Raw genomic sequence first — 21955 nt, 5'->3', positions numbered from 1 at the left:
CGACTATACTGGTATGTAAAGATCTAAGTCCGCAAAAACTTGTCGCTAGTGAATTTTATTCCACCATATCGTATCGGTCTGCAGAATTGTAATGGTGACCGTAAAACTTATGTAATATAGATTTATCCGTTCTCCTTCATATCATCCAATTAAAAGAGCATAAGCTGTCAAATTCATACCCACCGAATTTATTCAAACCCTCATATTTGTTTAATTTATATTGAAACGTAATTCTGAACTACACAAGTTCCATATAAAAAAGTAAAATAACAAAAATATAGACCTCCAAGGAAAATTCGAAACGGAAAGTCCCTTATCAAATGGCAAGATCAAAAGCTCAAACACATCAAACGACTGGAAAACAACTGTCATATTCCTGACTTTGTACAGGCATGTCCTTATGTCGAAAATGGTAGATTAAACCTGGTTTTATAGCTAGCTAAACCTCTCACTTGTATGACAGTCACATAGACCAAAAACACATGTCTGGAATCATTACATAGTATAAAAAGTATCAACTTCTTTGGGTATTTCTGACTGGAAGCCGTCTAATTAACTATTGACATGACCCGCGAAAGCTATCAACGGGTGTGTCATCCCGTTATAAACATCAATATCAACAGAATGGCAAACATAAAATAAAAATAAACAATTAAGCACCTGCAACACAATAAGGTCAACTTTCTTAGTTATGTGGTATCTCATTTCATAGATTAAAAATATATAAATTAATAGTAAATGATTTACTCATAACCCCTTTCAGATTGATATTTTGAAGCAAAAATCAATCAACAAAATCGGGATTCATATGCTTACTTTTACGTTTCCTAGTTTCACTTTATTATCTGACTTTCTTTCGAATCCCTGGACATGCTTATTACACACATAAGTTATCTCAAACATAGATTATATCAAAGGTTTTAAATGAGTTGGAATTATTGACTTGCAAGCCCATAATACATTGTCGATGTTGTTTGTTCTTATTTTGACAAAAGTTAAACCAAACTGACTGCAAATAGCGGAACTTAATTTCGAAATTCCTCTTTTATAAATGTTTGAAACAAACAAAACATATTTTAATTAATTGTAACTAAAGGACCTTTGGTTAAAACATACAACTAAGTTCTGTTTACCATATGTAATTTGATGAAACTATTGTCTTTTCCTTTTACTGTAATGTCCCTGACATGTAGAAAATCATTCGGTTCAATGTACATACAAATGTAAAATTCGAGTCAATTGAAAGCTGTGAAATCATTACCATTTTTGGTCTTTTTCAACTTACCAACTGGCATTGTAACAGAGGTCACCATCAACAGAGCAACAAGGACTATGATTCCGAATAACTTCATGTCTGTAATGCTTGTGTTTAACACTTCACTTTGACGTTTCTTGGGATGCTGACGATGATCATGATTTAGTTCCAGTATATATATATTCATTGTGCTCGAAACAGCTGGTTGGTGCAAATACATAATTACAAGAACTATATATTGTTTCAACATGTTTGACAACGTTTTATAAAAATGTCAAAAAACCACAGCAGTAAAGGACAATGAAAACGCTGCAACATGTCTTGTGTAAGTATCTAAATATAACCAGATAACATGGTTTAGACGTATGATTATGTAATACTTAAATTACGACGTGATTGAAAATTAATCTGCTTATAACAAAAAAGTATGTTACTAGAAATTGTTAAAATTAGAGTAAATATTATTTATTTATTTATTTATTTACAAGTATTATCGTTTATATAAATATACAATGTTTTACATTGCTTTATGGAACTTATATAATTCTTATTATTTCAGCTGTAGATAATAAAGTATAAATGTCCTGTTTTTTTTAATGGTGTATTGATGAGTTTAAGTAACTGAGTTGGTTATATGCTTTGTTATCTTGACGGGGATATTATTTGATCCCCTGGACGTTGAATTGAGCCTTTAGCTGGGGAATGTATGGTTTTATTGAGCTATAGATAAGCATATTTCTCCATAAAAAGATGGTAAAAAATAGGTTCATTTTTCTACACACATGCTTGATTGTACTGTACTTTTGTACCCTTTAATAAGGAAGTACTGATATTCGAGAAAGCTCAAAATCATCAGGTTAAGAATTATTTGTGAATTTATATATTTTTTTATATTTATTTCTTTTTTGTTCAAGGATTTATAATAAAAAATCAGCAATAATAAGGTGATCTCTAATTATACCCCACGCAACGAGTTGCGGAGGGTATAATGTTTTTGACCCGTCCGTCCGTCCGTCTGTCAGTCCGTCAGTCCGTCAGTCCTGTTTCTTTTCATCGCAACTCCTCTCAAACCACACAACAGAATTTCACGAAATCTTGTTAGATAATAAGGTCATACTTTGTAGTTGTGCATATCGACAGGAAATTGCGATTCAATTTTTTTTCTAGGAGTTACGCCCCTTTGAACTTATTTACTTTAATGTACTACTGCAACAGTTTGTCATCGCAACTCCTCTGATACCACACAACAGAATTTCATGAAACCTTTTTAGATAATAAGGACATACTATGTAGATGTGCATATCGACAGGAAATTACGGTTCAATTTTTTTTCTAGGAGTTACACCCCTTTGAACTTATTTGCTTCAATGTACTACTGCAACAGTTTGTCATCGCAACTCCTCTGATACCACACAACAGAATTTCATGAAACCTTTTTTAGATAATAAGGACATACTATGTAGATGTGCATATCGACAAGAAATTACGGTTCAATTTTTTTTCTAGGAGTTACGCCCCTTTGAACTTATTTACTTTAATGTACTACTGCAACAGTTTGTCATCGCAACTCCTCTGATACCACACAACAGAATTTCATGAAACCTTTTTTAGATAATAAGGACATACTATGTAGATGTGCATATCGACAGGAAATTACGGTTCAATTTTTTTTCTAGGAGTTGCACCCCTTTGAACTTATTTGCTTCAATGTACTACTGCAACAGTTTGTCATCATAACTCCTCTGAAACCACACAACAGAATTTCATGAAACTTTGTAGATAATAAGGTCATACTATGTAGATGTGCATATCGACAGGAAATTATGATTCAATATTTTTTCTAGGAGTTACGCCCCTTTGAACTTATTTGCTTCAATGTCTTCTGCAACAGTTTTTCATCGCAACTCCTCTGAAACCACACAACATAATTTCATGAAACTTTGTAGATAATAAGGACATACTATGTAGATGTGCATATTGACAGGAAATTATGATTCAATTTTTTTTTTCTTACACATATTTTATTTCTCCAATGACAATGTGAGGACGTGGGGTATGTGAGCGCGCTCACTAAGGTTCTTTAATTTATATTATCGTGTGTCAGATACGTTTTCTTAAATAATCAGGTCCAAACTGAATGATTCATCAAAGAATGTGTCAACAACTGAATGGGTTATCAGTGTTTCATGTTTATATTTAGAAAGGAAAATATTAAAAATATGCAAGTTATCGATATTGTCAGGGATTAATAATATTATGAATCATTTGTTAAAAACAGAGTTAATGAAGAACAGATTCTGTATTTTTTCAACTTTAATTTTTTACTTGTCTAGGGTAATTTGAGAAGCTGCTAATGGCCAACCATGATAGTGTCATGTATTCAATATCTAATTATAATGTTCAATGTACATTTTTTTTTTCTGTATTTGTATGGATTTTCAAAATGACAGCATTGTAAAAAAAAAAACTCATCATACACCAAGCTGGCTTATAATTTTGTTACCAGATGCACTTTTAAAATACAAAAGACCCATCAGCGACACTCAAATCTAAAATGTAAAAAAGCCAAATTAAGTATAAAGCTTATGGGTATTGAGGACCATATATTCGGAAAGGTTTTTTTCTTATATAGTTACGGTAAACTACTATTCCACTCCAGTGACAATACTTCTTTTCGGATAGACACCAGAACTCAAAATTGGTAAAGGAACACCCTAGGAATTCCGAAGAGGATCTTTGCAATTCCTGGTAATCGGAATACTTTTTTTACCCTTGCAACCATTATGAATTTCAGATCCACACTAAAAAATATAATTTTGTGAAGTACCTTCAAATATGAAAATTCCTGACAATTTTGGTTCTAGTAGCTAGGCAGATCATTTAAATATGAAAATTTAAGACTAGTTATAAAATGTATAAAATGTAATGGCAATACCTCACATGACCCTTTAGGACCAGGTGAGTTTATTTATTGTAGGTGCAGAAACTATACTTGTATTGTGTGTCTGGAAAGGTTTTCTGCCTAGACTCTCAAGGCCTGGTTAAAATTACGTGAAAGATTTTTTTTCCAATATAATATCTATTTTAATAAAATGGTAAATTCAATTTGTTTGTTCATGATTATAGATTTATATGAGAGAAAAAAAGGAAATATGAAAACTAAAAATTCAATATCATGACTATAGCATTTGACTGAATTTGAATTGCAAAAAATTATTACATAAACAATTTTGCTTAACAAATTTTGTTTTGTGGAGAAAAATATAAATAATGAAATGTGAAGGAAAGTGTAGATGAAAATAGGAGCTTACAGATCAAAAATAAACAGAGTAGTGCTGTTATTACCACAAATTTAGATTCAATAAATAAGTTAAACATTTTAGAAGTCAAATAGGCCTTGTGAGTTTCGTCCGTTTACATAAATATGGTATATAAATTAATGACCATTTGTACTTGGGATTCTTCAGTAGGCAGTGCAGATGGTTAAAAATGTACGTAAAAACACATCTGACATCATATATGTGTTGCAATAAGCATTGTTTTGTGAATTTAATTATGCTTTCCTTTATTTGGCTGTTTGGCAGACAAAATATTGTTAGGTGCAAATGGAAATAAAATGCTATAATCTCCATGAACAGCTAATATTATTCTTCAAAGGAACCATGGGCTGAGAGTTGTTAAAGAGATTTATATATAGATTATGCAAAATGTTTCAACCATCTTACCTTACAGTCCATTTCATTTAAATGAAGATAATGGTGATTTGTTTTCAAATTATAATTCCTTACAGAATGTATATGCATAACAATAAACTAAGCTCAATGCAAAGAACTTTAAATCTACAAATAGACAGAGAGCTCAATCCAGTGATATACTTTGTAATACTGGCCATAATAACTTGAACTCTCACGGTTTGTTACAAAACTCCATGGAGATCCTGGAAAAATTATGCAAACTACTTCTATTCGATGCAGAATACAAAGGAAGAAATGAAACTATATTAAAAATATTTAGTACAAAGCTAGTAATGGCGGTACAAAATCGTAATGTTGATTGATTATTGGTGTTTTAACGACACTTTAAAGCACACTTAGGCTTTTTATTGGCGGTTAGTTTTTATTAGTGTAGAAAACCGGAGTGCCCGGAGGAAACCACCGACCTTCGATATGAGACAATGTTTGTCAATTAAGATTTGAGCGAACCATTACGAGCAGGGTTCGAACTCACATCTTCTGTGTTGACTGGCTAGTGATTGATTACAGTAATAACTACTTAGACCACACGGCTACCAAAGCCCTTTTAAAGGGGAAATACACATGATGACAAACAATTCTTCTATTAAAATATTTAAGTTTTCTGTAAATCAATGTTTTATTCAATTTTAATTTAGATTTCTTTAGTTTCGGAGAACAAAACCATGGTGATATGCTCCTATCCCCTTCGCAAGGAGTGTCAAAACAAATTTATTATACATATAGCATTTCATAACTTACTATGAGGTCAAATAATTTAAGCTTACATAATTGTTCATCATTTCCTACATTTGGTTGCTGATAATTCCAATTCAATAACCTGAAACATGTGAAATAAATGATGACATTATTGTTCTTAGCATCACATTCACTTTCCTTTGAAGAATATTTTAGCTGATGTGCTTTATACAAGCTTCTGCGATTGAATGAAGCTTTACAGACATTACATTTGATTGAGCCATTGTTGTGTTGCTCTTTTAGATGTCTTTTAATACTAATTTTTGAACAAAACGATTTGTTACATATACTGCACATGTATTTCGAGCAGTTAAATCTTGAATCGAGAGTTGTCTCATTGGCAATTTGCTACATCTTTTTGTGTTTCTATATATACATCTCAAAGCAATTTAGAAAAAAGTAGTTAATATTTCAATCCTGAATACATGATACTGGAAAAAAATAAGTTTTCCACAATCTTTGTATTTCCCATCTTTGCTTAACATGGGCCTATCATTCAAAAGTTTAATAAAAATGATTTTTTTCATGCTAATATAAATAGTTAATCAGCTATATAATTTGATAAATAAACATCCGCAGGAAAAATGTCAGCTTCAAATGAACAGACAAAAAATCAACATCATGTACATGTATATATTTTTAGGGGGCTACATGTTCATGTATACCAGGAATAAATATATTCACAGAGGTCCCCAATATCTGGAAAGTTTTGTTAATCTAAGTAAATTTACCTGAATTTTGGGGCATTTTAAATGATTTGGTCATGGCCCCGCCTTTTTAGAAGCCAAAAATGTTGTGGGCACACCCGATGACCTTGGTTTTGGCAACACTTGACCCCAACAGGAAGTTGTGTAAGTTATTGTTTTGTAGGACTGGACAAAATAGCTAAAAGGTGTATAGTAACTGAAAACCCCTTATGGTAGCATTATTTACATCAATTTTAAGGATGTTACCATTTAAAATTGGGTTTTTTTTATTTTTTCCGGTAGACTTCTACATATAGTAAACCCCTATGTTCTAATTTTAGCCATGGTATACATTATTACCTATGTCAGATTTGTTCTTAACCCCTATGTTCTATTTTAACTACGACATCCATTCTGTTTGGTGGGTGGGGTCATTGGACAGTTTTTAAACTATACACCCTAAGGATGATTCAGCCAAGTTTGGTCGAGTCTTGACCAGTAGTTTCAGAAAACATAGATTTTTGTAAAAATTAACGACGCCAGACGCCAAGTGATGAGAAAAGCTCACTTAACCCTTCGAATAAAGAATTATTTGTATCCTAACCATTTAAATGTGCTGAATGGTATTATCACATTTATTTCAATTGTGTCATCATATTGATGTTGATCATCTGTCAACATTTTTGAAATGTCAATCTTCTCTGCATCTATATTTGATGAATGTTTAACAGATGCAGGTAGTTCTGTAAAGCTTGATCCATCAGCAAAATAGTTTCAGATTTTTTCATAGTAAGTATGACTGTTTCTACTTTTTGATTCAAAGTACATTCTCAAAGTTCATACATGTGGGAAAATCATTATCAAATGCTTCTGTACTAACTATATCATCCAAAAGCAAAGGCAAGATGGGGATAATTGAATTTGGTTGGCGGTTTCTGCTATTGAAGAAGATGGATTTGCTGTAGGTGAAATATTGTTCACTGGTTTTAAAGTACATGAACTATTTTTATAGGTTTTGAAGAAAATGGATTAATTTCTGTACATGAAACATTGTTCACTGGTTTCGAAGTAGATTCGTTGGATGTACTAGTACTACATGGATTATTGTTATTTGCATCACATTCACTTCTCCTCGCCTTGGTAGAACATTTTAAGAGATGTGCTACATACATGCTTCTGCGCGTCTTAAAAGAAGCTTTACAGACATTGCATTCTATTAAGCAATTGTCGTGCTGCTCTTTTAGATGCATTTTAACACTGTTTTGAAAAAACTATTTGTTACATATGCTGCACACGTGTGTTTCGAGCAATCTGACAATAGTTCCACTATTTTACACATTATTACAAAGCCATTCAAGTAAAAGTAAAATAATTGTTCAATCAAACACATAAGCATGTCGGCAAGTGGCTATATGCACATATCGTTGGCCAAAAGAACGACATGTCCTAATCGATGTAATCAGTGTTGTTAAAACTTCTGGATCCTATTGACGGAAATGAGGGATGAGTAGTGAAAAATAAATGGAAACGAATGTTATATATACTGTATATTTGGGTTGATATAAATATATACGATGTTATATTTTTGTCCAGTTTCCCATATTAAATAATTAAAATGAGAAAGTATTTACCTTACAGCTTCATTTTACGGCGATGCTGAAATGTATAAATGATATAAAACAAGTTAAGCGTCTTTGACCTACTTTGTCAATTGTGAACTTTCCATTTCTATGTAGCAACATTCCAGCAGCGCCTGCATACGGAGTATTTATCTCCCAATTGATACGATATTCCCGGGCTTGTGTTTCCTATCATGATTTCCTTGATAGAGGATTGCTGCTCACAAGGAAGCTATTAAGCCAAGAGTTCCAAATGGTGAAGTTGAAATCATCCCTTCGTAAATTTTACGGACGCCATCACGAGTTCGTTGACCGTTATGGAATAACCGTTTCACAGATGATATCGGATATGTTCCTTATGTCGTAACTACAACATGTACAATACCCTTCCCTTTTCACGAATGTGACTTACCGAATTATACTATTTACCGGATTTGTAATAACATAAGCAACACGATGGGTGCCACATGTGGAGCAGGATCTGCTTACCCTTCCGGAGCACCTGAGATCACCCCCAGTTTTTGGTGGGGTTCGTGTTGCTTAGTCTTTAGTTTTCTATGTTGTGTCATCTGTACTATTATTTGTCTGTTTGTCTTTTTATTTTTGGCCATGGCGTTGTCAGTTTGTTTTCGATCTATGAGTTTGACTGTCCCTCTGGTATCTTTCGTCCCTCTTTTGTCTCCTCATTCGGGTACTTGTGGATATTATTAAGTTCAACGGGTATATTAGAAAAGAACCCGGATAGAACCAATAAGTTGGGTTCCTATAACCTAACAACCCGGATGTTGAACCAGTTACCATGGTTCCGAACCAAAAAACCCGGATAAACCAGGGTTCAGAACCAAAAGACCTGGATGGAACCAAGGATTTGAACCAGAGTGCCCGAATAGAACCTAATTGCATTCGGAAATCTCATGACCTTTTATACCTTCAACGTATTTTCCAAATCAGTTATTTATTTAGTATATTTATATATATAATTTATTTCTTAATTTATTTCTTTATATATTTATTTATTTATTTATCTATGAGATAAGCGATACCAAGGATACATTAAAATGTTAATTAGTATAAAAAAAAACTGACAAGTTCATCTTATTTGTTATTGAAAAATTGAATGCATCGATATCATGAAAATCTCAATTTAATACTTTGAATAAACTAAGGAAATCAATACTGATTATCCTTAATACCACAACGATACCAGCAATAAATACATAAATTCAACAGCCAATGTTTACCAAAACAATCCTCCAATTGGAAAGTCAAATCAAATAAGAAATTGAAGAGCTTTTAAAACCACAAATAGTGAAACATCGTGATAAATATCGCTACAGCCTTATATCTTATATCAACACAGAAGTACTGACTACTCTTCGGGAACGAAACGTCTACTAGCAGGATGATCATGAGTAGTTTACAAAAAAAAACAGATATCAACACCAATGATTAAAAATAAAAAAGATGAACAGCTAAACAACATCTTCGATCCACAAAATACTTCAAAGAACCCAGGTGGTCTGCAAACATAAACTTTTCCTCCACCAGTAGTAGCAATAGCAAAAATAAATAGTTCGATGGTAAGTAGCCTTCAGGATTGCCACAAAAATGAAAAAAAAAAACTGTAGTAACGACAAGTGGATCATATTCGTTATCACCAATGCAACAGATAATCTCCTCGAAGGTCGGCCAAATCATAAAGGTAAAACAATAACGACAGGATTTCGAAAAAATCAACGAAACAAAATATATTAAAAGCTTGCGAAAACGTGACCTGACCAATATCGACAATGACCTGACCGATGCAAAGTCCTTATTTCTTTGTTATTTTATGTAAAAAAAAATTAATTTAAATTGTGAAATTTTGAACCATAATTAATAAGATATTACTAAACAAAATCGGGGAAAATATTTTTTCTGGGGGTAAAAACTTTGTCCTGACCGTTATCATGCCCAGGAAAAATGAATATATACCTATTCATATGTAGTAGGATTTGCTCCTAATGTATAAAAACATTAAGATTGAATCATTCATTTCATCAAATAAAAAAAACTAGAAAAAAACTTGACCTGACCAGTGTTCCAAATGTTCAAATTGTCCAGACTAATTTAATTATATCAGTTTATTGTTATTAGATTACCGACTTCATCAATCCAATTATGATCAATGGACATCTAGTAGAGAATACAAGTCAAAGTAGCGTTTAATTCAAATCTCAAATTTATGTATAACCTAATACTGATTATGTAGCATAATTCAAACTTTAAATAAAAAAAACTAAAAAAAACTACGTCAATGTTTAAAAGTATAAGAAAGCTATATTATATAATAGAAATTATTTTACCTATTAGCTGAAAGGTAATGCATGTAAACGATTATCAAACATACATGTATTAACAAACGATAAATTTATTGAATTTCGGGAAAATTTAAAACTAAGAAAAATATCTTGCACAAGGCTTGGGCATACGTCAAGTAGTCCGCAAAAATGATTATTTATTTTTATGAAAATATTTAAAACTACCATGATATCCTGCACAAGACTCTGGCATACCTCAAGTAGTCCGCGAAAATGTTAATTTATTTTTTATAAAAATATTTTAAACTACCATGATATCCTGCACAAGGCTCTGGCATACCTCAAGTAGTCCGCGAAAATGTTTATTTATTTTTTATAAAAATATTTTAAACTACCATGATATCCTTCACAAGGCTCTGGCATACCTCAAGTAGTCCGCGAAAATGTTTATTTATTTTTATAAAAATATTTAAAACTACCAAGATATCCTGCACAAGGCTCGGGCATACCTCAAGTAAAGTCCGCTAAAATAATTATTTACTTTATATTTAATATATATATATATATGTTGTTAATTACTGTAGTCACAAACTTCATTGGGTTTATCAACTTATTTATGTCTTATTTCATACCTTTTGTTTGTACATGTTACTTAAAGTTTATAATTGTGATCAAACGTGTCAAATCATGACAGATAATGGGCATCAATCTAATGGCGTCTTCAACCTATGCCCAAATTGATCTTATTAAGTACTAGTATGGATCAAAATTTAACAATTTAAAAATTTCGATGTTGGTCAGTTCATTGTCAACGTTGGTCAGGTCAATTTTTTTACCTCCAAAAATATATTTTCCCGATTATTTTAGTAATATCTTCTTCATTATGGATCAAAATTTACCAAATTATTTTTTTCAAAAATAAAATAACAAAGAAATTAGGACTTTGCATCGGTCAGGTCATTGTCGATGTTGGTCAGGTCATTATCAACGTTGGTCAGGTCACGTTTTCGCAAGCTTTGAATACTTTTTTCGTTTTATTTTCCCTTATATTTATGTATTAAACATGCTAAATGATGAAATCTTATTATACTTTAGATTTGAGATATTTCCTTTGAGAAATAAAAAAAAACATATGCATAAAATGCAAAACTTACGGTATAGAATTAAAAACCAACGCGTTGGTTTTTCATACCAACGCGTTGAAAATGATAACCAACGCGTTGAAAGTGAAAACCAACGCGTTGAACGTTTCATTCTCGTTTCTCGTTTTTATATAGATTAGACAGTTGGATTTTCCGTTTGCATGGGTTTACACTAGTATTTTTTGGGGCCCTTTATAGCTTGCTGTTCGGTGTGAGCCAATGCTCCGTGTTAAAGGCCGTACCTCGACCTATAATGGTTTACTTTTATAAATTGTAACTTGGATAGAGAGTTGTCTCATTGGCACTCATACCACATCTCCCTATATCTATCTACATATGGTATGTTTATACCGCCAATGGCACGAACAGCCACTCATAGAAGACCACATACCGGCCATGTGCAATGCTTTGTGGGTTCTCAACAATGAGACAGTCATACCCTGTTTTACTAACATCAGTATAAACAATGGTATTACACGACAAATCAAATTTCAATCTTTTAAAATTGATAGAGGAAATGTAATCTTAATAATGTATGTTGCCAATTCTCTGCTCTGATAATATGATGTAGCTGTCACATGAACAGGCTGCAATAACATCCATGCTAAGATAATTAGTCATAAGATAAACAATATTGCCGATAGCATAAGACATGGACACAATTTGTCCTACTAAAGATGCTACAGTACGTACATGTACAATTTCGGAATGTACTAAACATGTATCAATATCTTGAATGGTTTGATATAACTTTGTATAAGTCTATCAGATGGTATTCTTAACAATGCCATTTTTGTGTCAATATTGCATCCTAAAAATATCAATTACCTAACAAGCTGCCACATGGATTTTTCTACCCTACCTTGGGAACGAAACCGCAGTCAATTAGATAATGCTTTACTTGTAAAGAAATATAAAGACACATTTGTTCATCAAAATGTGTACTAATACCATCATCGACATACATCAAAATATGCTTTCCTTCTCCCTTCTACTTCTTAATTAATTGTCGACTAATTTAAGGGAATATATAGCACGCAGAACTCAAACCCAAAAGGGAAAACAAGAAATATCTTGTTGTATCTCCATATTTCCAAGAACAACCAACGTATTTAGTGTGTCATTCATACATGTCAATGTTATGATATGCTGAATAAATATCCAACATGAAATATGCTTCTAATAAAATGCATAGCAGTACGAATGTATTCAAATTTAATACTAGTTTTCCAGAAAAGATGGTTAACATGTCGAAGATCTAAAGTAACATTTTACTTACCGTTGCTTTCAAAAGATACAGTAAGTGGATTCACTATCAAAAGTTTATCAAAACATTCTAAAATAAGACTTCTAATTAGAATATTATCGATCGCTTCAACAACGAATTCTTTGTGTCGCATAGCTGAACGATTATTGTGTAAACAAACTGACTGGGGTGTCGTATAAAAAGTTATTTTCTGGTGTTGGGAAATAGTATCTAAAATAAAGTCATCACAACCTATAAAATTCCAAAATGCATCGTTTTTCTTCAACCGGCCTTTCACAATTAAATTGGCTGGAACTCGTTCGTACTAAAAAAAATCATGAGTTAATTTAAATCGGATATTTTTTCTAAAGAACTAAAAAAAATAATAATCTTTGACTAATTCATTCTGGTTTAGACTTGGTTTCTGCTTTGGGATTGTAGGGCATCTATTTCTCTAATGCTGCATTTAACCACAACCGTAACAGGTTCCTTGTTGAAATCTTTTTGAATTCCCGCTAGCCTGAGTTAAGTGGTACACCGGTCAACCAGTTACGGGGATCACAAAAGGGCTGCAATTGTGAATTAGCTGCAAACTTAGGCATGCAATGAGATGGACCTGAAGTATGAGTTTCGGTTTTCTTTGTCTCTTTCTTATTTGATCTAAACATGTGCTAACGAAGCGCCCTGTTTTCAGCTGTGTTGATTTTATTTTGATCTTTCGAATAAATTGCCACGGGATAAGTCTCATGTTGTTTAACGGTTTCATAATTGGCTTCACTCCTATCGGCAAATTTCATTAGCGTGTTACATTTTGTGACCCTGTCAACAATTTCATTCATAGTTTCTCGAGCATAATCAGTTTTAGAATTGTCAACTGCCCAAACAACCTGATTTAAGTCTTCCAAAATTTCGAAATTTCATGAAAATTGTATTTTGTTACTTTCTTATTTACATTTATACTCTTAGTCTTGTTTAAGTTTTTTTAACTTTGGATGTAACGGACAAAGGTGAACCGTGAAAATCATTTTTTTTTAAATCAGACAATTATTTGTTTAATTTCGAATTAATGTCACCTTGTTATTTTTCTGCTTTTATGATATCTCGAAGAAAAACACCACCACACAGTTTCTCAGTTTGTTGTTCTCTATCCATAGATGATAGGAACAAAAAATGTTACGGGCGAACAGTATGACGTTATTGTGCTGAATGAAGAACTATGGGAAAAATTCCTGAAAATCAATACCAAAAAGCGGGAAAAAATTGAAACGCCATCTATACATACAAATAATGGAAAAAACCCAGGAGAAATTAGTTTCATTCTAATTCTCTTTGTTCAACCGAATGAAATTACAATTATTCAAACAAAATGTTGAAATAAAAGCGTTATTAGCAACGATATTGCGTAAATTAATAAATGTCTTTTTCATCCATATGTATACTGTACATATGATTTACCAGTAAAATGGGTTAAATTATTATGTTGATTCGGCAAACTCGCTTAAAAACCAGATAAAGTACGAATAATGTTACGTTTGTAAGTAAAAGCCGAGTTAACATCAAATAACTCAAAAAGCTTTGTGAAATATTGTTCCGATTCAATTAACAGAACACACCCGCATATTTTCTGAAAATTACAAGCTTTTTTACTATGCTGTTAAGATGTCTGGTAATTTTGGGGGTCATTCACCATGGACTGTCTGGGGGAGTACAATAATACTACCTGCTGAGTTAAATGAAAAAAGAAATAATCAGAATACATCAAAATTGAATGACAAGCGAAATATTAAAATATGCCTTCTGAATAACAATTGAAATATTAAAAAGGAATATTTGTTGAGTTCTTTCCCCTGTTGTTGAAATATTGAAGGTGAATCATGAGATGGGGATGGGTGGCGGTTGTTTTGAGAAGATGCTTGAAAAGCCGTTTACAAGTGCAATTAGCTAAGACTGTGATCCACTTGTTTCCAACGTGACGCATCCTTCGAAACGTGAAGCACGCAGCTTCATGTTTGTGTGAACTCGTGACCGAAGTTTTATGATGCCTGCATGCTGTCTATTACGGAATATGAAGACTCGTCTATAAACCACGATTATACAATTCTATAATCTACCATTTACATAGAAACTATTGTACTTGCCCTTTCTGTTAGAATGTCAGGATATGTGAGTATTGAAGAAGGTATTGTGTAATATTATATTTTACATAATTATGTATATATTAATATGTCAACCACTCTATAAATATCTTAATCTGTGTTTTTATATTAATATAGAATTCAAGCTGCTCTTGTCGAAATGATTTCTTATTACAATATTTTTGTTGGTTTTCAGGTTTTTTTATTATAGAATTAAAGTCTTATCGTTATTGTTTTAACATTTTGATTTGGCCGACAGTTATATTTAAACTCATCATAGATATCAGTCTTAAAGTTTGGTACCGCAGAAGCGCTTTTCGTCTACAGTGACGCTCAAATGAAAAACGTTATAAAGGCCAAATAAAGTACGTAATTGAAGTGCATTCAGGACCATAATTCTGATAGATTTTACCAAGTAAGTTAAGGTAATCTATTCCTTGGGTAGGAAATTCGAAGTATTTCGAAAAATTAAAAGTTTTGTAAACAGTTAATTTATAAATATGACCATATCAATGATAATTCAAGTCAACACAGAAGTGCTGAGAACTGGTCTGGTGATACCATCGAGGAGATAAGCTGTTGCATAGATGATAAAGAATACGATCCACTTGTCGTAGCTACACTCTTTTTCTTCTTTGTGGCAATTCTGAAAGATACATACTATCGAACCTGCTACTATTGGTGGAGAAAATGTTTATGGATGCAGAGCAACTAGGTTCTGTGAAGTATTTTGTGGATTGTCGTTTAGCTGTTCATCTTTTTTTTATTTTTACCATTGGTGTTGTTGTCTGTTTTATGTAAACTACTCATGATAATCCTGGTATCTTTAAGGATTTGTTCAACCACTGGTAGTAGACGTTTCGTTCCTGAAGAGTAGCCACTACTTCTGTGTTGATATAAAACATCAATGATACGCTTATAGACATTTATTCTTTCTTCAAAATTCTAATTATTCGAAACTTTAGGTTTTTATACATCTTAGCATAGATAACCGTAGCGATATTTATCACGATGTTTCACTATTTGTGGTTTTAAATGCTCATCAACTCTAATTCGTATTTGTTTAGGCCTTCCAATTGGAGGGATTGTTTTAGTATACATTGGCTGTTAAATTTATGTATCTATTGTTTGTATCGTTATGATATTGAGAATATCCTTAGTTTATCTAAAGTATGAAATTGAGTTTTTCTAAATATTGATGCATTCAAATTTTGAAAACTGAATTTTTTTCTGTCTTTTGGTAAACGTATACAATACACATCTATTAATTATTTGACCAAATAAAAAATAAATTGAGATCAAATATTCCTTTTTTTTGGACTAAATAGTTTTTAAATGTCTCCTTGGTATCATCCATCTCTTTTTCACATAAACAGATAAATACATCAATAAATAAATAAATAAATTAAAATAATAGATAAATAAATAAATGATTTGAAAAATACGTTAAAGGTATAAAAAGCCATAAGATTTTCGAATGCAATTAGGTTCTATTCGGGCACTCTGGTTTAAAACCTTGGTTCCATCCGGGTCTTTTGGCTTTGAATATTGGTTCTATCCGGGTTCTTTGGTTCGAAACCATGGTAACTGGTTCAATATCCGGGTTGTATGGTTATAGGAACCCTACTTCTTGGTTCTATCCGGGTTCTTTTCTAATATTCCCGTTGAACTTTGAGAAGATATCCGCAAGTATCCGAATAAAGAGATAAAGTAGGTCAAAGACGCTTATCTTGTTTTTCTTTTATACAATCCAGCATCTCCGGAAAATGAAGCTGTAAGGTAAATATCTTCCCATTTTAATTATTTAACATGGGAAACTGGACAAAAATATAACATCGTATATATCTATATCAACCAAAATATACAATATATCTAGTATCCGTTTTTAGAATCAGTCGTACCGTTTTAATTTATTTTTCACTACTCATCCCTCATTTCCGTCAATATTTTCCAGAAGTTTTAAAAACCAAAAACACTGACTGTGCATATAGCACTTCGATCCTTTTGTAGAAGCGGTGAGTTTCTGAGACATACAGTACCCTTTTCATATATTTTGAAAATATGTATCCTATCATGCTATGCGTGATTAAGCTGTTCCGCAAAGAAATAAAAAGATTTGACAAAAATCTGATGCACGTGACACCCCAACAAAACTGTGTCTCTAATTACAATTAACCACAAGCCCTACGGCTATGGCCAATATAAAAATCGGGTCAGCTAAATTAATTTGTTCACCACTAGCCATATGACCTACACAAGTAAATTTCACCACTGGTAAGAGGCCTTACAATTTTAATACATGCAATGTCTAGTATAAGAAATTTGATCTAAGATTGATTTCCGGTCTAGAAAGACCAGAAGCTTTTCGAAGACTGAAATTGTCCTGAAAAAATGTTTCACAAGCCATAATAACCAAAAGAAATTCCATGAATTACTGATTTTCGGGTTTGTAACAGAATTTTCCTCATACCAGGAGACAATAGTGAATATCAGAACACTTGACCTGATAATCTGCGACACTTGAACTATGGACGTCATACAAGTTGTCAACAATCACTTTTCCTTTGTCACCAGTAGCAGACATTTTCTATTGTGACGTCAAAATTTTACGGGAACCTTTGTGGTGTCCAGAAATGACATAAAAATAGCGATAAGGTATATCCAGTATACCAGAAAGTTGATCGCATCTTAATAGCATGGGTCTGAAGGGAACAACTATTTGAAATTCTTTGTGGTGGGGTGGGATTTATCGGACATAACATTCATTTTCACCTGTTACTATAAAGGCTTACCTTAAAGTCCGATAATACTTTGCTCATCTAGCAAGTTGGTTGATTTAATAGTTCATGTCATTAAAACTGAGGGTCGAATTATATCACAAGGATCATACGTGTTATGATTCCACAGCTAATACAAATGTTGAAAAGGACCAAAATCAGTTAAAGAACCAGAGGTACAGTATATATATTAATAAGAAGATGTGGTATGATTGCCATGGGACGCTCCTCACCAGCCTGAGACCAAATGACATAGAAATTGGCAACTATAGGTCACCGTACGGTCTTCCACAATGAGCAAAACCCTTACCGCATAGTCATGTATGAATATTAAAGGGTGAATGTCAAATACTATATAAATAATGTTTAAGAAAGGAGAACATACAGATTGATCGACTTAAAATTAAATTTTACTCTTATACAGATACTTGAAGAAATAAATTTGCTACATGTTTTTATGGGTCAAGATAGTCCTAGTCTTAAATAAACAATTTGTAATGTATGAGCTTGATAATATGTATCAGAATTTCGTGTGTATTTTAGTCTAGACGCCTCTTATAAACCATCGAGGTGACCACCAAGACTGCCGACGGTCATAAAACCCGATATAAACATAAATATAGATATAAATAGATAGCAAACAAGTGCCATTGGATTTTTCTAGGACTGTTTGATTTCATATTGTAGGTTAAAAAATATGTTAATCATAGTTTCTTCCTGTATAAGAATAAGTTTTTGTGCATAGAATCAGTCAACCAAATGGTTTACTTTTGTTTCACTTTCATTGTTGACATTCTTTTCCTTTTAATAGCTGAACATGCATAGTTTATGCCTTATCAATCTATAGTTAAGGGTTAATTGAAGGTCAGCAAAAACCAAAACATAAATTAAGGTGTAAAATGAATCCACCATTGGATGGGATTGCAATTTCATGAACATGATGAAATATCTCCAAATAGGGTATATTTCTCCAAAACGAATGAAATTTCACCCTTTTCTCCCTTTGATAGTGTAAAGATCTGCATGCTGTTCCATAATAATTCAAATTAATTAGTGGTTCAGATGGTTTTTCATAATAGTTTTATTTGATGACTCCGCAGAAGCACCTGGTTTGGTATGGAAAATTTTGGTAAAGTGAAGTTTTAAGTGAGGTTTTCTTCAAATAATCATGCGTTTAAAAACTTTTCTTGGGGTGGAAAAGGGGGGAGGGTGTAAGTATTTTATTTGCAACCATGAGTAGTCATTTTCAACATTGGGAGGAAAGCAATATATTTTTAACTCTTAATAAGTCCCCTACCGACTAAGTCGAAGGGGACTTTAGGTTTGCACTCCGTCTGTCTGTCTGTCTGTCCATCCGTCAGTCCAGCAAATCAGTTTATCACACTTTTTTTCTTCGTGCTTGAAGATATTGATTTATCATGACAAGTTACAGATCAAGTTCGAATTTTTTTCCGGTTTGACGATTTTGTGCAGAGTTATGGTCCATGAACTTAGAAAATTCACTCAAATAATCAGTTTTTCTCAGTTTTTTCGTCATGCTTGAAGATATTGATTTGATATTTGTTATATAGTTTACATCATGACAAGTTATAGATCAAGTTAGCATTTTGTGCCAGTATAATGAATTTTTAACCGGTAGGGGACTATGTATTGCCAGGCAATACTCACAGAATGCTTGTTTTAATGGGATGGTAGCATCCAAAAAGAAAATTGAGTTTGCATGCATTTAATTGTGATGTCAGCATCCAAACAAAAGGTATATCAAAGTCTATATATATAAGTTGCCAGCATCCAAATGCTGGTTGTGTTCAATATGGAACTTTCGAAAGCCATATCAGCATCCTGCAAAGATGAAGATGCTATTTTCACATGTTTTTGTATAATCCGCCAACGTATTTTTAAAATATTCTGTATACAAAAATAATAGTTGTTAATTGTATAAAACAACCTCTCAATTACAAAAGGTTATGAAATAATTATATAGGCATCCCATATTGTTTAGAACCAATAAAATTCGTAAGCAGAATTTGCTACCCATAGAGATGAAATGAATCCGTATGCTTGCAGTAAGATTAGCATATGTTGATACTATAAATAAAAACAAATTTAGTAGAAAATAAAATAAAAGCTTTTTCCCAGAACATGGTGAAACTTTGTAGAAAGTAACACAAAATGATCATACAAATTCTAAAGATATCAATTATTTCTATAACGGCATATGAGAATTTAAAATTGTAGTTGAGAACCCATTTTGTGCAGCATATGTAGCAAATCGTTTTGTTCAAAACAGTGTGTTAAAAGACATCTAAAAGAGCAACACAACAATTGCTTAATAGAATGTACCTATACTATCAAACATGAAATTGAATATTATGTCCAGAACAATGCAAGACATAGAGGTGTATACGAATGAAAGTTTTGATCGATCCGAATTTTATTCAGAATGCACCAATAAGAAACCAATAGGAAACCGTAGTTTTTCTTCAATTTATTTACCTAAAACAATGGAAATTAACAATGTATATTTATATAAACGATCAAACTTGTAAATGAATAAATAAATTAAAAAATTAAAAAAATTCATTATAATCATAACGAGGTTTTGACTTATGAGTTTGAATGTTCCTTTAGTATCCCTCGCCTCTCTTCTAGTAACATACTTCTTTTTTATATAAGCAGATTAATTTTTAATCATATCGTAATTGAAGTATTACATATACATACATCTAAAACCTTGTTATTATGTTATATGTAAATACTTACACAATGTACATTGCAGCGTTTTCATTGTCCTTCATTGCTGTTGGTTTTTGACATTTTAACAAACGTTGTCAGACATGTTGAAACAGTTTAAAGTTCTTGTAGTTATGTATTTGTACCAACCAGCTGTTCCAAGCATAATGCATATATATATATACTGGAACTGAATCATGATCATCGTGAGCATCCCAAAAAACGTCCACAGTGAAGTGTAAAAGAAAAGCATAACAGACATGAAGTTATTCGGAATAATAGTCCTTGTTGCTCTGTTGATGGTAGCCTCTGTTACAATGCCAGTTGGTAAGTAGAAAAAAGACAAAAAATGGTAATGAATACATAGCTTACAATTGACTCGAATTACACATTTGTTTGTACGGTACATTGTACCGATTGATTTTCTACCTGTCAGGGACATTACAGCAAAAGCAAAGACAATTATTTCATCAAACTACATATAATAAACAGAACTGATTTTCGTTTACATGTTTAATTAAAGGGTCTTTAGTAACGATTCAGACAAAAAATTAAATATTTTTTGTTTGTTCAAAATATCTATAAAGGAGGAATTTCAAAATTAAGTTCCCCTATTTGTAGTAAGATTGGTTAATATTTTGTCAAAATAAGACCACAAAAATATCGCTGATGTATTATTGGTTTGCAAGTCATTGATTCCACCTCATTTGAAACCTTTGATATAATTATGTTTTAGATGAGTTCAGTGTGTGATACGCATGTCCAGGGATTCGAACGAAAGTCAGATAATAAAGTGAAACTAGGAAACGTAGAAATAAGCATATGAATCCCGATTTCGTTGATTGATTTGACTTCAAAATATCAATGTGAAACGGGTTATGAGTAACTCATTTACATTTAATCTATATGTTTTCAATCTAAAAAGTGAGATACCACATAACTAAGAAAATCGACCTTATATTGTTCCTTCTATAGCTGACTTTGCGGGATTGGTTTTTCTCATTGTTGAAGGCCTTACGATGACCTATAGTTGTTAATTTCTGTGTCATTTTGTCTCTTGTGGTGAGTTCTCAATCATACCACATCTTCCTTTTTTATACTTATATTGTTCCAGGTGCTTACCTGTTTATTTGTATTTTATGTTTTCCTGTCTGCTTATATTGATAATTATAACGGGTTCACACAACTTTTGTCAGTTTTCGTGGATAATGTCAATTGTTAACTAGATGGCGTCCAGTCAGAAATACACCCCAAAAAAATTATACTTTATACATTGTAACGAGTTCAGGCATGTTTATTCGTTCTATGTGACTGTCATACAAGTGAGAGGTTTAGCTAGCTATAAAGCCAGGTTAAATCCACCATTTTCTTCATAAGGAAATGCCGGTACCAAGTCAGGAATATGACAGTTGTTTTCCATTCGTTTGATGTGATTGAGGTTTTGATTTTGCCATTTAATAAGGGATTGAATTTTCCTTAATGTTCGGTATTCTTGTTATTTTACTTTTTATATGGAACTTGAATGTTTAATTCAGAATTACGTTTCAGTATAGATATGACAAATGTGAGAGT

General features: G+C 32.3%; 2 protein-coding genes across 12 annotated transcripts in view; one reads left to right on the top strand and one right to left on the bottom strand.

Annotated features, from left to right (window-relative positions):
- The window catches only part of LOC127716592 (uncharacterized), a 233060-nt gene that overhangs the window by 2810 nt on the left and 208295 nt on the right, over positions 1 to 21955 (bottom strand). Inside the window, exon 1 of one of the 5 annotated variants that reach the window (XR_007989024.1) lies at positions 1286 to 1398. The exons of the other annotated variants lie outside the window; for them this stretch is intronic. The gene's annotated coding sequence lies outside the window, so the exon portion shown is untranslated. Of the gene's footprint in view, positions 1 to 1285; positions 1399 to 21955 lie in introns of those variants that run through there. 5 annotated transcript variants of the gene reach the window in all.
- LOC127716590 (protein suex-1-like) overlaps positions 1 to 21955 on the top strand; it is a 96041-nt gene that overhangs the window by 17153 nt on the left and 56933 nt on the right. For 5 of the 7 annotated variants that reach the window (XR_007989019.1, XR_007989022.1, XR_007989017.1 and 2 more), the window contains exon 1: positions 20579 to 20710. The exons of the other annotated variants lie outside the window; for them this stretch is intronic. Coding sequence is in view for 1 of the 5 variants with exons in the window: in XM_052222823.1 (XP_052078783.1) it covers positions 20644 to 20710 (67 nt within the window). In the remaining 4 variants the exon portion in view is untranslated. Of the gene's footprint in view, positions 1 to 20578; positions 20711 to 21955 lie in introns of those variants that run through there. 7 annotated transcript variants of the gene reach the window in all.

Source organism: Mytilus californianus, unplaced genomic scaffold (genome assembly GCF_021869535.1).
Source record: "Mytilus californianus isolate M0D057914Y unplaced genomic scaffold, xbMytCali1.0.p SCAF_9, whole genome shotgun sequence".
In the NCBI taxonomy this organism is placed as follows: domain Eukaryota; kingdom Metazoa; phylum Mollusca; class Bivalvia; order Mytilida; family Mytilidae; genus Mytilus; species Mytilus californianus.
Note: the sequence above shows the minus strand (reverse complement) of the source record. Positions and strands in the feature narration are given on the sequence as shown.